The sequence below is a fragment of the Lepisosteus platostomus genome, chromosome 4 (genome assembly GCF_059453375.1).
Source record: "Lepisosteus platostomus isolate fLepPlt1 chromosome 4, fLepPlt1.hap1, whole genome shotgun sequence".
Taxonomy (NCBI): domain Eukaryota; kingdom Metazoa; phylum Chordata; class Actinopteri; order Semionotiformes; family Lepisosteidae; genus Lepisosteus; species Lepisosteus platostomus.
Genome location: NC_142614.1, coordinates 41,236,797 through 41,252,819, shown reverse-complemented (window position 1 = coordinate 41,252,819; position 16,023 = coordinate 41,236,797). Strand labels below are relative to the sequence as shown.

The 16,023-nt window shown below is 35.4% G+C and overlaps 1 protein-coding gene across 7 annotated transcripts in view; it reads left to right on the top strand.

Moving 5' to 3' along the window:
• The window catches only part of wdfy3 (WD repeat and FYVE domain containing 3), a 160,513-nt gene extending 147,330 nt beyond the window's left edge, over positions 1-13,183 (top strand). For 5 of the 7 annotated variants that reach the window (XM_088629498.1, XM_088629499.1, XM_088629497.1 and 2 more), the window contains 10 exons: positions 468-615; positions 1,424-1,578; positions 2,337-2,495; positions 4,033-4,212; positions 4,580-4,762; positions 5,551-5,647; positions 6,032-6,400; positions 6,621-6,735; positions 8,478-8,675; positions 10,120-13,183. In XM_088629498.1, coding sequence (XP_088485624.1) covers positions 468-615; positions 1,424-1,578; positions 2,337-2,495; positions 4,033-4,212; positions 4,580-4,762; positions 5,551-5,647; positions 6,032-6,400; positions 6,621-6,735; positions 8,478-8,675; positions 10,120-10,240 — 1,725 coding nt within the window. In that variant the 3' untranslated portion in view covers positions 10,241-13,183. The remainder of the gene's footprint in view (positions 1-467; positions 616-1,423; positions 1,579-2,336; positions 2,496-4,032; positions 4,213-4,579; positions 4,763-5,550; positions 5,648-6,031; positions 6,401-6,620; positions 6,736-8,477; positions 8,676-10,119) is intronic. The other 2 variants (XM_088629500.1, XM_088629495.1) reach the window with 1 other exon arrangement.
• The last annotated feature ends 2,840 nt before the right edge of the window (positions 13,184-16,023 follow it).

Sequence of the window (16,023 nt, the reverse complement as noted above, 5' to 3'; positions counted from 1 at the left end):
CTGTAATGTACAGGCTTTCCTTCCAGGGGGTTTCCCACCTTGCATCCAGTGCATCCTGGGAAATGATCTAGGCCACTGGGACTCTGAACATGATAAGCAGTTATTGAAAGTGATGTGATGATATAATGTTTTCTTGAGGCGTATTGAATTGTACTTCACCTATTCTGTAGTAGTGATGATTCTTGATAATCCTTTTTTAGACTGAATGTTGAAAATCATCTACTGCTCCCTGTAGAATTCTGTTTTGGAAAAAGTAAACTTTCCACTTCATGAGTTAATGTCAGCTCCTTTAATATTCCAGGGTGCATTGCAAATCGGGTTATTTGTAGGTTCTGGAGAAGAAAACATTTTTCTTTTTTAAGTGGATATGCTTCTGAAGTTACAGGTTTCAGTTAACGGTTTCCTAACAGTACACACGTTTTTGTGTTTGACAACGAAATAAGGCAATCACACTGTTTTGTTTTTAGCTATTTAAGAAACCTCACCCCCCAAAACGGGTCCGGAGCAAGTCAAATGGAGAGATTCCAGGGATCCCAGCTTCTCTGAGCTCTGCTGGAGACAAGATCTTCTTTCATCATCTGGATAATCTGCGCCCTTCTCTGGCTCCAGTTAAAGGTACTATAAGTGACTGTGGCTCATATCACATTTTAAATACCAATAGTCAAAAACTGTACAAATATTTCAAGCACTAGTAGGAGCATCTGTTATTACTCTCTGGGAGGCTTGGTTGTCCAGTGTATAAGTTTTACCAGAAAGTTCATGCTTCAAACTCTGACATAGTACCGTTCTTTGAATGAGACCAAAATTTGGTTTTGGTTGTTAAACTCTCTAGCCTCTGTAAATCATGTGAATTAAACAACTTCTCTACGATCTTTAATCATTAGGATTCTAGGCACTGAATAATTTTGATGACTGGATGTATTTTTTTTTTAAGTTTCTAAGTAGTGGGATGCCTATAGTAATAGTACAGTTGTCTTAGGAACCACTGCACCAATGGATGTGAAAGCTGTAGTTTTCATCACTCTCAGAATTGCTTGAGAATTGTACCTGACAAATAGCAGCATTAAATACCCCATTACTATTACAACTGCAATAGTCCATCACCTGCTTGATGAAATGCACCCTGCACCACTAGCTGCTCTTCCTCAAAAACTGTTCGCTCAGCTCACTCCACTTGGTAGGTATAATTTAGGTGACAAGGATTTATAATACTGCAAAACAGAGTTCCTGTTTCAATCAAGCTGGCTCTCTGACTGCCATTTTGTTCTCTTTTCAATACATATCTTGTACTATCACTTTAATCGTGATATATCATAATATCGCTGTTCTCTTTTAAGAACTACACGTGGCACTTTCATTAGTTTTCGAGACATATTTCTCTTAATAATGCCTCGGATTTATATCATGTTGTTAATTTTTCTAGAACTGAAGGAACCAGTGGGACAGATTGTCTGTACAGACAAAGGTATCTTAGCTGTGGAACAGAACAAGGTTCTCATCCCTCCAGCTTGGAACAAGACCTTTGCCTGGGGCTATGCGGATCTCAGCTGCAGACTGGCAAATTATGAGTCTGATAAGGTGATCGATCACTTGGAGATATCTATATTGCGATTTGTTTGTGACTGGATCAGACAGTGAAGTGTTTCTCACTGATTTTGATTTGTCTTACAGGTATTTAGAAATTCTATCTTAGCTGTTTCATCTTCCAAAAAGACTTCTACAAGGTCTTAATGGACATTTGGACTTTACGTTGATTTTTTAAAAACTAATAAAAGGTCTTCTTTGGTTAAGATAAGATCACTTTATTAGCCATTTACTGTACAGTTTCTTGCATTAGGAATTCATCTTTTCGCAAACCCCAGCTTGCTCTCCGTGAGACAGACACACAGACAGGGAGAGAAGCTTGGGGTCAGAGCTCAGGGTTAGCCATTGTACAGCGCCCCTGGAGCAGTTGGGGTTTAAGGGCCTTGCTCAGGGGCCCAACGGAGTAGGATTCCTCTGCCAGCCACGGGATTTAACCCGGCAACCTTCCAGCCACAGGCGCAGATCCTTAGCCCCACAGTGCCACTGCTTGACTGTATTTTTAAATTTTACTTTAAAAAGTGGATTTTCTAATCTTTCTGTTCTTAAATCTTTTTGTTGTGTATTTGGAGCAGTTTTCTAATGCAGGATAATGTTGAATAGAGGCTTACAGGTTTTAGAATTACCAGTACATTAATACTTTTAACAGTAAAGAATTGTTTTCTAAAGTTTTGCTTTTTCTTGTTTTTTATTCATCTACCATTCGCTGAAATTAATGTATAGTTTTACAGTTCCCTGGTGTGATCTGTTTGCAGGCTGCTATTGTGTATGAGTGCCTGTCTGAATGGGGTCAGATCCTCTGTGCTATTTGTCCAAACCCTAAGCTGGTGATTACTGGAGGCACAAGCACTGCGATCTGTGTATGGGAGATGGGAACATCCAAAGAGAAAGCAAAGACACTCACACTAAAACAGGTAAGCCGTCATTCATCCCTAATTAAAGACAACCACGTTTGATACTGCCAAACATTAGTTGTCTTAAATAGAAAATGATAACATTTTTAAAAATAAAAATTGTTTTATCCGACAATAATTTCTGATTAAGGGCTACAAAACATTGATTCATGATTATATAAAAATTAGGCATCTCTCTTACATTTGTCTTATAATTTACTGGCTACACTTGTTAGCGATTCAGAATTACAATATTTATTATTATGTTAATTAAACTCACATGGAAATGTCATATATTGTATATATCCACATTCTGTTATTTTTGTGATATTGTGATATTTAAAATTGTGGTCGAAATTTATAATGAAGCGTAGGAAATTGGTTAAAGTGTAATGCACAATAATATGAAAGTTAATTCCATGCTGAAAAGCGCATTTGGCTGTGGAGCCTTCTTCAGGTGTGACACAGCTGAAACCTTGTGTTTCTATTCTCCTCTTTTCAGTATGGAATTAACTTTTACTTTAGGTATTCACTTATTTTTTATGAGTTTAAGCATAAAAAAGTAGCCTAAAAATATTTTCACTTAAAAAGTTGCTGTGCAGAAAGACATGATGCCTTGTTCTCTTTGCGTTTAAATGATTTTTCCTCCTACTACATGGAAAAACTCAATTTTTATATTGAAACTTAAGCCATTTTGGTTGAAGATCGCAGTTAATCCTGATAGATCTGAAATATGCATTACCTTTATGGATGTGTAGAGAGGAATAATGTAAAATATAAATAATAAATATCAATAACATATGAAATTTGCTTAGATTTAGTAACAAATGTGACAGAATAGATATTAAGGTACTTAATATTGACTGCCTGTGTATAATTGATATTTTTTAATGATTTGAGATCAATGTGAATTAAAGATTGCTAAAGCCTGGTTACTTCTAATCCAAACATAGCATTATTAACAACGGTGTTGTAAGATATTATATTATTATGTAACAGTGTTATAATAATAGAAAACTTTAGTGGGGGGCTTTAAGTAAATTGTTAATGATAACCTCATGCATATACTGTAAATCCTGAGTGGGCTCAGCTATGTGTTGTATAATGTGGTATATTAAAGAGAACTGAAAAATAACCAATTAAGTGTTCTCAGTTTTAAATAAAAATCGACATAGTCATCATGTTTTTAAAACACGGCCTGTAATGTAATGGCTGATTAACTCTTAACCTGGTACTGTAGGTGTCATTCTATTGCCAATACAAATACAATTGGTGAAATGGGGAACTACTGTTCGAAATCTGTTACTGCCACATCACTTTACTTTTGTATTTTTTATAACACTGGGTTTCCCCAAGAAACTGTTGGCAGTTATCTAGGTTGTATAAGTATTTATTTATAGTAATGTGACATTAGCACAGCTTCTCCACCCTTAGAAATGTATGTTTTGAATTTACAGGTGGTGAGTATTTGTTCACGTGTTTGTGAAGGTGCATCTTGAAGAAACTTGATTTGATGTCAGTGAGATGTATAATTAAAACCTGTTTCCTCTGGTTGCAGGCTTTGCTGGGTCACACAGATGCTGTGACATGTCTGACAGCATCCTCAGCCTATCACATCATTGTCAGTGGCTCCAGAGACCGCACTTGCATCATATGGGACCTCAACAAGCTGGCCTTTGTTACACAGTTACGAGGTCACAGGGCTCCTGTGTCAGCTCTCTGTATCAATGAGCTAACAGTACGTAGGCTGCTCTGAATTGAATCTCAGTTACTGCTCTTTGATCTCTTATTGTAGTTGTATGAATTTACAGCAACAAAAATACCTGTTTTTTTGTCTTTGCTCACAATGAGAGATAAAATTATTTAAGTACATTCAGATGTTTTTGGTTGTCATGTAAAATTTGTGAATAGTATAGTTTACAGTTGCTTTTTCATGTTTTAAAATGCTATTCCACAATACACCAATACAATATAGCTACCACAGTAATGCTGTATTAACGCTTTGTTCATATATAATTAAAAACTTAAAAAAGTGAATATATGGGGAAGCAATTAATTTATTTTTGAGGTTGTGTGTTATTTACACTCTGTTTCTGTGTTACCAGGGAGACATTGTATCCAGTGGTGGTACTTACATCCATGTGTGGAGCATCAATGGCAGCCCAATTGTGAGTGTTAATACCTTTACTGGACGGAGCCAGCAAATCCTTTGCTGCTGTGTGTCTGAGATGAACGAATGGGATACCCAGAATGTCATAGTCACAGGACACTCTGATGGAGTTGTGCGGGTAAGAAACTTTTACATTTGTAACCATTTAGTATTTTTTCTGCCATCTACTGTACTGTATGTCCTCCACTTTGTATTTGAATAAAAAGGGAAATTAAGTATAAAAGTGTTGCCCAGGAATAATTCCATAACTTTTTCATGTACAGGCTTCAATGTGAGTGTTATTCTCGTGAAACTTAACTGATGTCTGTCCGCCATCATTATTAAAGTAACTGAAAGTATAGAACTGATAGTTGGATATATTAATAGTAATAATAATAATAATAATAATAATAATAATAATAATAATAATAGATACTTTATTAGTCCTGTGAGATAATTAATAATAATAGTACACAATATAGCACTAGTCTGGACACATGTGAAAATATAAACTTCTGAAGAACAGGTGGAATAATTTTCATATTACATTTTACAAAATAAATTTTTCTCTGCTTCTCACATTGGTATGTGATTTAGTATACACATACAAGGACAATTGATTGAATTGAAAGGTTTCAAACTATTTGCTGAGCCTAAGAGCCAAATAAATTTCCAAAATAAATGAATAATTCCAGATAAATAGCAGAAATTTAATTATTACTCCTTGCAAAGTTTGGGGATAAAATACTTCAACTGAATTGTTCGTAGCCTCACACAAATTAATTGCAAATGTGATACAGAATATTAAAGAATCTCTTAAATAGTGTAAATCTTAGAATTTGTCCTTCATTTGGATTATTTCAGGGGTAACCTTAATAATGTTACAGATCATTGAGGTTAAAACATGTTGACACCCTATTTTCCTAGTTTTGGAGAATGGAGTTTCTGCAGGTTCCTGAGACTCCAGCTCCAGAGCCAGTAGAGATACCTGATGTGCCTGACTGCTGTGCAGAAGACAAAATCGGTAAGCTCTTCAGTCCACCATATATCTTTGAGTGAGGGCAAGGCTTAGGACTCGCATATCATAGCAGAATTTACTGCTTTAACGTTTTCATTAAACCTGATTCTAGAAGACGTAACCCAGTGAAAATAACAAACATGAAAACTTCCTTTCTTTTAGTTTAAAAACATCAGCATGCTGTTTCTTTTAAGTGTTAACTGTTTTTTTCTCATTGAAAGTTCCAAACATTTCTGGTGTTTATTTGTGGCATAAATAAAAAACAACAACTTTTTTTTCTTAAAATAAGTTCATTTCATAGGAGGAATGATTGCTTTGGATTGATTGGAATGTCTATTGGTAGGGCAGGAAAGAGCACTATTCATGATTAATGGTTGCTTCTCTAATCAGAAGGACAAGTGGCTCATGATGATGACAGCAGTGACTCCGATGGAGATGATCAAAGTACCAGTCAGGAAGCCAAGCCACGAGTGACCCACAGCCAGCAGGGCAGTGCCATTCATAGGCCAAAGAGCTCTGTGAACAGACCGGGTACTTCCTGGTCTGCTGACAGCGGCTCGGATGATTCTCGACGGTGGTCAGACACTCTCAGCTTGGATGAGAAAGATGGCTTTGTGTTTGTGAATTACTCCGAGGGCCAGACCAGGTTCCCAGTGCAGGCACACCCACAACCTATACCACAGAGCAGTATACACCCACAGCCTAGTGCACTAGCACATGGGCCAGTAGAACCCAGGCACTACAACAAACTGCGACCAGGTGAGTTGTGCTCCTCATAGTATAATCCACATTACTGTTAAAGACTGAAACACTGGTATTTACTGCTGTAATAAACAGATTTAATTTTTCTGTAAATTAACCTTATTATTGTCTCTAGACCGGAAACGTGGTTACACACGAGTTATATCCTCTGCAGTACAGCCATTGTTATTGATACTATAAATTAATGTGTTTATTTTGTGTTTCTTCTAATCTTGAGCAGGCTATAGATGGGAACGGCAGCTAGTTTTCAGGAGCAAACTGACTATGCACACTGCTTTTGATCGGAAAGACAATGCTCATCCAGCTGAAATCACCTCTCTGGGCATCTCAAAGTATGATTAATATTTTTTTTTAAATATTAAAGTGTTTTGAATGCTTAATGCAAAGATATACTGTATAACATTCAGTTAGTTTCAGTAATGTACAATACAGTAGAGATCCAATTAGGTTCCATTTTATGTGTCTCATTCTTGCAGCAATACCTGCATAAATAAAAAGGTCTACCACACACAGCAAACCATGCACTTGTTTTCTGTTGATACAGAGAACAGTGTGAATTTGTAGTTCCCTCTTTTTGTGAAGCTGCACAGATTTAAGTTAGTGAAAGTGAAACCTAATCATCTAAAGGTATGTTATCTAGTCATCTAAACCTAACACGGGGAGAACATACAAACTCAACACAGATAGTACCCCAGGAAGTGTACCCAGGGCCACAGCAGTGCTAACCACTGTGCCACCTTGCCATCCCCTCATGAAAATATATCATAATATATAAGCAGTTTAACAATCTATACCTTTTATGTCTTATAGCTTAAGTTCCAATGGTCAAAACACCATAACTGTTCATTATATTTATTTTGAACAATTTTATTTTTTTAATCCATTACATAATAGGTTGGGTGTCTGTCCAAAATTGTTAATGAATCCTATGGTGACAGTTTCCCTTAGTGAGTTGTTAATGTCGTAGACGGGTCTCTCCACCAATGTTTTTTTCCCCAAAATGCTCATGATGCTCAAAACACTCATATTGGGGCCAGCTGTCCCAGAAACCGGCTAACCTACCAGTATGTCTTAAGACTGCACCACCCATACTGTAGGAAACCCACACAAGCTCAATGCTGTAAGCTCCTTAGGAGTTGAACATCACAGAAATGCCAATCACTGTACTACCATGCTGCCCTAATTCAGAAATGCTTTTCAATTGAGATTTGTTTGTACTGTGAAGCTTAAGGGTATCTGTTTTTATTACATTTTCTACACCACAGGTAGTGTGGGAAATTTGAGTTTATTTCATTTTCCTTTCGATAGCTAAGATAACTTATAAATTATGTCTTCCAACAGTAAAACATTTAAAAGGTGTGTGTGTGTATAGTTGTCAGATAAAGATAAAGTTAACATTACACCAGCCAATTTTTTAACAAAGCTAAACTTTGCACTAAACTAAATAAACACTTGAAAAAGGCTTATTAGCTGAAGGTTTTTTTTATTTCTGCTTTTCAGCAGAATGGGATTTACCTTTACTGATTCCTAGATAAACTCACCTTAGTGTATTACAAATATTTCCCCAGATCCTGTTTTAGGCTCCAGCAGAGGGTTTTAATGTGACAGCAACATAGAAATAGATTTTTTCTAAGTATGTGAGGTACAGTGATTATTTTTGTTAAAGTCATTTATAGTAGCATACACCATGACATGTTTGTGATATAAAAGTAGAGGAAGTCTTTTTCTAGAAAGAATTGTTTCCTTTGCGTTTCTGCTGTTCTGTGATCATAGTTCGAAACAAAGGCTCTATTTTATTATCGAAAAAGTCAGATTTGTGCTTCACAGTAAATTGCAGAATGGGCTGGCAATTTATGGTTATTTGATTGCTCTATTTGATTGGAAGGGTTTTAAATAACATTACTGTTTTTATGTATATTTGTAGTGTAATATTTTAGGTTGTTTTTTTTTAAAACTTTGTTGTTTTTAAGTGAATTATATGGTTAAAATCTGTTCAAACTACAGCACCATTGCAGCTTAGCTGTGTTATGTATGGTTAATTTTGATGGAGATATGATGGGTTGATTTATTTTAGGGACCACAGTAAGATCCTCGTGGGTGATGGCCGAGGTCGGGTGTTTAGCTGGTCAGTGAGTGACCAACCCGGCCGCTCAGCTGCAGACCACTGGGTGAAGGATGAGGTGGTGGACAGTTGTTCAGGATGCACAGTGAGATTCTCCCTCACAGAGCGGCGCCACCACTGCAGGAACTGCGGCCAGCTCTTCTGCCAGAAGTAAGACATTTTACAGTTACAAAAAATTACAGACCACAGTGAATAATAGCATAATAGAATTAAATATATATATATTTTTAAATCATCGTAATCCAGCACAGAGTTTATTGTTGCAGTCTTTATGTAAAGATTCACATTTATATGCATCCCAGAGTAAAGTACAAAATTTAACTCTTGGCTGTAGATCTTCCATATGAAATATACAGTATACCTGTTACAGGAGGTGCAACAGATTCAATACACCCAGTTCCCTGGGTTACAGAAGGGTTTGGATCCTCAAGACTTTACTTAAGCTAAATCTTGTGTAATTTGGAAACGCACACAACTTTCTTAGTCATTGCTTGAATACATATAGAGAATTACCATTCATGATAGTGCAGTGAACCTCGCTTATTTTCCCTAGCTGTGTCTGTGAGTGAGGAAAGAGGTACAGGAGAGCATAACTTCAAACTCACAGGTGTTTGTGCTTTAATGGGTTAAAGGGGGACAGCAATGCTATTTTCATATTTCAGGGTTAGAAAGAATCAGCATTGATGAGTGAATTTCAAACTAAAATAAAAGTACAAAATGTACACAGTAACTTGTAAAACTTCCAATTTACATCACAAAATAGTGGAAATGTCCAGGTATGCATAGCGCCATGTTCTGCAATTCAGAAAGAGGCAACAAAACTTCTGGTGATGTGTTGCAGCCTTTTTACATTGTAAGCAAACTAGCAATTCAGATCATTTTATACAATAAAAATATTGCCGAAGTTTGACTGACAAATTTACTTTGTTACCGAGATTTAATAACTGGTTTGAGAAATTGCGACTGCAGTTCCCCTTTAACTGGTGTTTCTTATTGTTGGAGGGGGTTAGCAAGAGAGAACATAGCAGCAGCAGCTAGAAGTCCATAAGGCTGAGAAAGAAAAAGGAAACTTCCCCATTTATATATATGCAAAAATAAATGAAATACCCTATAATTAGAATAATTTAATACTAACTATAGCATACAAATATCCAGTAAATAAATCCATTAGGATTGCATTTTAACTATTTTTATTGCTAGTGAATTAAATGTCTAGGACACTTAAATCAAATATGAGACATAAAAAGGGTGCACATTTGTCTGAATTTTACAACCGGCTTTTACCATTTAAATTCACTTGTTATGAGTTGTGCATGAAACTAACATCCTTACCTTTTGTGTTTGAAAAGCACCTTAAGATTGCAGCTTGACGAAAGGTATGAGTTTGAAAAAGTACGTGCTTTGAAAATACTTTCAGTCATTGCAGCACAATGATGTGACGAGCAAATAAATTTAAGAAACGTGGCAAAATTAACCATATCACACATTTTTGTTATGTTTTCTTTGTCGGGTGTACAGTACCGGTTGCTGTTGGACTAACACAGAAGTGCTTTTTCTTAGAGCTTATCCCTTTGCCCATCTCCTTTCATTTCAGGTGTAGTCGATTCCAATCGGAAATCAAGCGTCTGAAAATCTCTTCCCCAGTGAGAGTGTGTCAGAACTGTTATTACAACCTGCAGCATGAAAGGGGATCTGAAGAGGGCTGCAGAAACTAGCGACCCCCATCGATGAAATGGCCTGGCAGAACCACTGGCATTGATACATTGATTCTGTGCTGTTTTCTTGTTAGGCTTTGTGAGACAGAAAGGAAATTGAATGGAGTCTGGACATTCACATGCATTTATTTGTACTGTGTATAAAGCACTGATTTAGAAAAAGGGATCACCAATTGCATTTAAGCGTATTGTTCCGTATGTGGCAGATAGATGTGATGGGGCAAAAAATCAGATCTGGTGATTTTTGAAAAAGGTGTTTTCCCCATTCATGTCTTTGCTTGGTCTTGCCGTTAATGCTAACTAAACATCTTTAAGGAAACACTGGCTTTTTAGATTTTAGATAGATGGTATATTAGGCCTCCACACAAAACTAAATGAATCTGTTTATATTGTAAATAAATGCAATGGCCTTTTTAACAAAAATAATTAAAACAATTTTGCCTGTTACATAGAAATTCTGACTAACCACTATTCACTTTAAAAAATGAATAGAAGAGTTTAGTCAACATTACTAGTTACAGAATCCCAGGGGGGATAGATGGGGGATTATGAATGTTAGTAAAAATGACCATGTATTGACATATTATTGTGTTTTAAGTGCAACAAACTCTTAGTGTTTGATTGCAACATGTATCATGTTTATATGTTGCCCACAGTATCTATACATCTGCTCATAACTCAATTCACAGAAACAAAACAAAACCTCTCATGTTTCCAGAGTTCAAAACAATATTTACATGGAGTGTGCTTGGGAAACAGTATGTTCACTAAAAACAGCTGGCACTGCATTATATCATCTTAGTGTTTTCGGCATAAATGTTTCTTTAGTTGTGTATAGTCTATTCCTTCTATAAAAGCTATGGCCAGGAGACTGGCATGGCTCTTAAGATTGACCACTTGGTTCTGTAGAAAGCAGCTTGAAGAAACATATCATTGAAGGCTGGTTCTTCTCCTTATTAAGCTTATTAATGTGTGAAAGGAAGGAAAATTATGGCAAATATTTCAGTGCAGCTGGATTACGAATTATGTCAGTGGTACACACAAAATATTGTGAAATCCTGACAGTGATTTTACAGAAGGGTTAACAATTTGCTGACTCTATCACATGTTTTGAGAATGATTTTACTACACCCAAATTAATTTGGCATTATGCACCTACTTGTTCTTGTTCTAAGGAAGGATTATTTGTGTGCAGATTTTTTATCAATAAGATGTCATCAGTAATTTATAAGGTGAGATTTCCTGTCTTTAATTCAAATGTTTTTTTCTGTCTTCTGTTTCTTCTTTTTTTTTAAATGTGATTTGTTTTCATTCTAAGCATTTTCATTTCCATTTCCAAAGCAAAACTAATTTAAAAATTGGAAATATAATGGTATATTTTTCTAATGCCCATTAAATAGCTTTATAATTAGTTTTGTATCCAGCACACTTTTGAATGTGAATCAGAAATGTAATCAGAAATTACACGTTTGGAGATTCATAATGTAAATTGACTCATTGACTAAGATTATTTTCTACATTATGTTTTAAGTGTTTTAAGTGTTGATGCACACAGTGCTGCATATACACTGCCAGTAATTGTGCAGGTTGCCACAAGGAAGGACCACTTCCTTCAGCGTTATGGAACCATCACCATAAAAAGCATTTTGTGCCCTTGGAGAGAAGCTGTTTATGGCAATATTTGCAGATCAAATGAACCCACTGAAGGCTTTGTGAACTTGCATACAGAGGAGTGTCAAATAGTGTAAGTGGTGAGTGTTTAGCAAAACTGGTAAACTTCACAATGTTTGTGTGCGCCCTTCCTTTATGATATTGTTAAATCTTACATTTTGGGAATTCAAAGCAAGGGAATGTATAAAATAACAATTTTTAGATGTTCACTATATGCTTCTTTGCAAAAAAAGAATAAAATGCAACAAAACATTTGATAATGGAATTTCAGTGTCTCAATGTCTGTAGGGACAAACCTCTTTATAATATGAATTTAGAAGTTACTTATGAGATCAGATATATTTGCTTGTCCCTAAAGTGTCATTTTTGTATCGGTACTGTGGGCAACCATTTATTGAAATGCTGCTTTAATGGTTAGAACCTTATTGGATGACTTTGTTTTCTGTGTCATACTTGTGAAATGTTTTCATAAACCTTTCGTTATATGTAATATAAGTAGAACTGTGCATTTTATTTTGTACATTTTAGATGGTAGCCATTATCCCCCTTCTCCGCCATGTAGCGTGCACTCTATTGTTATTATTGTTATAATAATTCATGTACTGTATGTATATTTAGTGTGCAATTGTAACATCAAGCTGATAGAGACCTGCTGTCTTTTGGCAGCTTCCAGAAACTTAATGGTAAACTGTTCTGAGAGTTATTTTGCACCTTCTTATGTACAAACTGTAAGGAACCATAATTTTATCAGATACATTTTTATTTGAGCGCTATCATTTTAATGGACACATTTCTTTACAGTAAATGAACTGTATAAAGTATTTATGCAATTATACTGTTTTTTTTATTTCAGCAAGTTTTGTTACTTGTTGCATGATTAACACAGCTGACTTTCTGTGTCAGTGCAATGTATATGTTTTATTTTATTTTGTTTCATAAGGCATTAACTAATTACTTGTAAGCCCAGAAAGACCATTATGTGTACAGTAATGATGAGAATACTGGAAAACTGACAGAACTCTGGTGGAATTTTGTACTATATATGAAAAACAACAGGTGAAATCCTTGGGTTATTTTTTTGGTGGTCTTGTGCTAGACTGATGCATTACTACAGTATCTAGCGTGCAATCTGTGATAGCTGAATGTTCATTGTATATTTGTCTTCAGTAAAACCTCAAAAACTAGGATAACCCAACAAAAATATGTAACTATAATGCAATAGTTCTGGTACTAATTTTTTTTTTCAATTAAATTCCTGCTATTTGCCACCAACAGTGTCCTGATTTATTATATTTCAAATGTGTAAACAATTATTTAAAAATGCATTGTGGCAACTTTTTATATGCTTTTTTGTTATTCCTTTTTTAGTCTATTTCAGACTTTCCCTTTATGTTTTGGTAGGAATAAGATTCACTATGGGAGCTGAAGATGTAACATTCATACCCTGTAAAAACTCATATATTAATTAAACAGACTATAACAGTATCATGTATACACAATATAATATTCACCCACTTGGAATTTTTCACATTTTATTGTTACTGTATGTAATCCAAATGTATTTATTTGGGATTTTTTGCCCTTCAGCAATTCAGCACACTTCTGTCGAAGCGAAAGAAAAAAATATTCAGATCTTCCTCATTGATGTAAAACAGAAAATAACGGATTGCACAAGAAATCACCCATTAACAGTAACACACTTAATTAGGCTATGATACAATCAGTTGCTTTTAAAAGTTACATAAGTTGAATTATGTCCACAATCCTGTGTGCAATTAAGGTGTTTCACATGAGTGCAGGTTAAGTACACATATCTCTGGGAGGTCCCACAATTGATTAATCCATCTCCCAGCGAAAACTGCAGTAATCATCAAAACAATGGAATATTCAAATCTGGGATAAGGTAACTGAAGGGTACCAATCTGGAGAAGGGTATAAGCACATTTCCAAGATATTTAGTAACCCCAAAGCATAGTAAAGTCCATTATAAAGAAATAGAAGATATGGCACAACTATGAATCTGTGCAGAGCAGGGCATCCTCAAAAACTACAAAATAGTATTTTAGCACTATTTAGGGAGGCCAGTGTAATGAATATACCTGTGTATAACAGGGATCTCAGCCGCCCGGGCTAGGGGAGTAGTTCTTTAGCTCAGCTGGCAAGTTCCACGTTGTGTGACGAACTGGCAGGGCAGGAGCAGCAAGGGCGGAAACCCCAAGAACCGTTACACCAGCAAGATCCCTATGACAACTGTAAAGGAATTACTATCCTTCACGGATGAGATTGGAGAGATGGTGCATATGACCAAATTTTTAGGGTGCTTCACAGATCTTGGTAGAATGGCAACATAAAAGCCAACGACAGTCTGTCAGAATGCATGTGGGAAACTTTTGAGACCAAGTGGAGGAAGATTCTATGGTCTGATGAGACCAAAATTGACCTTTTTGGCATAATACTAAGTGCTGTTGGCACAAGCAGGACACTGAGAACACCATCCCAAGTGTGTAGCATGGCAGTAGCACCATCATGCTATGGGGATGCTTTGTTGCATCAGGGCTTAGAAGAATATCCAAATTGGAAATAGCAAACAAATTGCATATAGTATACAGAAACCTTTGAGTAAAACCTGTTGCAGTCTGCAAGAAACCTACTGTAGGAATTGGAAGAAGACTCATCTTCCAGCAAGACAATGACCCAAAACATACAGCCAAGCTACACTGGAGTGATTTAAAATAAAAAAGCCAATGTTCTGGAGTGGTGCAATGAAAGCCTGGACCTCAAGTCAAGTTCAGATTCTGAAGCAGGAGTTAAAAATTGCTGTTCACCAGGAGTCGCCATCTGTAAACCAATCCTAAATGGAATAAAGCTTTCTTTTGCCATTTCTCTGTGAGTACCAACAGGCCTTCAATTTGACATGTTGCATTAATAAAACCTTTTACAAAACATTGAGATATAATAAATCTTAGCATGAAAAAATAAAAGGAAAACAATTAGAGTTCTAATGTTGAACTTGTGTATCTGTAGAAATCTAGTGTAATTAATGCAATTTTAAACTCTTTATCTTATTTAGGACAATTGATATTTATTATTATTGTTGTAATAAAGATTCTCAAACTGTTATCATTGATACTGCCAGTACTGATGTCCCTTTCTGCACTAAATATCTGTTTTTAAATCTCTGAGACTATACAATTTAAATTACATTAGTGGTCTGGACAATTATTGACAATGAAGCTACATTTAATTTAACATTGTAGTTACTAATGTATATTCTGTTGAGAAGCCGTGACTATTCATATTTTCCAAATTTTACCCCCCTCCCTCCAACACAAAAAATATTTTTTATTCCTGGATTTACTTACAGTAGGCCTCCTAGCAGTCCAGCACTTTATTAACTGGGAATGTAGCTTCACTCTTGATTACCACTTAAAAACATATTTTATCAAATTCAAGGGTTTGCTTCTTGGGAAGGGTTAAAGTTGACAGGAGATTGTGAAATCACTGATAGTAATAAACTGTTACCACAGATTTGTATATGGCTGCAATGCAGGGATCTCATATTACACTGTTGTTTCATATTTCTCCAGCAGTGTGCGCAAGCAAGCACAAAAGGGAATCACTTTACAGGCAATTACCTTGAGATTTGAGCACATATGGAAAGAACACATGATACTCATTTCATTCAAAAAGAGCCCATGAGATTTGGTACTGTAGGTTTATGTACTTTATAAGTTTAATAAAATTAAAAAATTGTATTCTCACAAAACAACTTCCAGGTTTAGCCAAAGTGTAAAAAACGGAACAAATAAAAGGTTAGTGCAATTTATGTTGTATTAATGCAACTGATGTACAGAGATCAGTTAAAATGCTGAAAATTTTTTATTTTATTTTAAACTGTATTCTTAGATTAAACATACTTTAAATTTTCAATATATGAGCAATTTGTTGTTTATTGTAGGTATATCATTGCATGTTTTTAAACTGTTTTATCACATCTAATAAATATGACAAGTGTAATTATTAAATCAATATTAATTTAATAGTTAATATCCACATTAAAATATAAAAGAATTGTAACTGGATTATCTGTGGAAAATGTTTAGATTTAATAA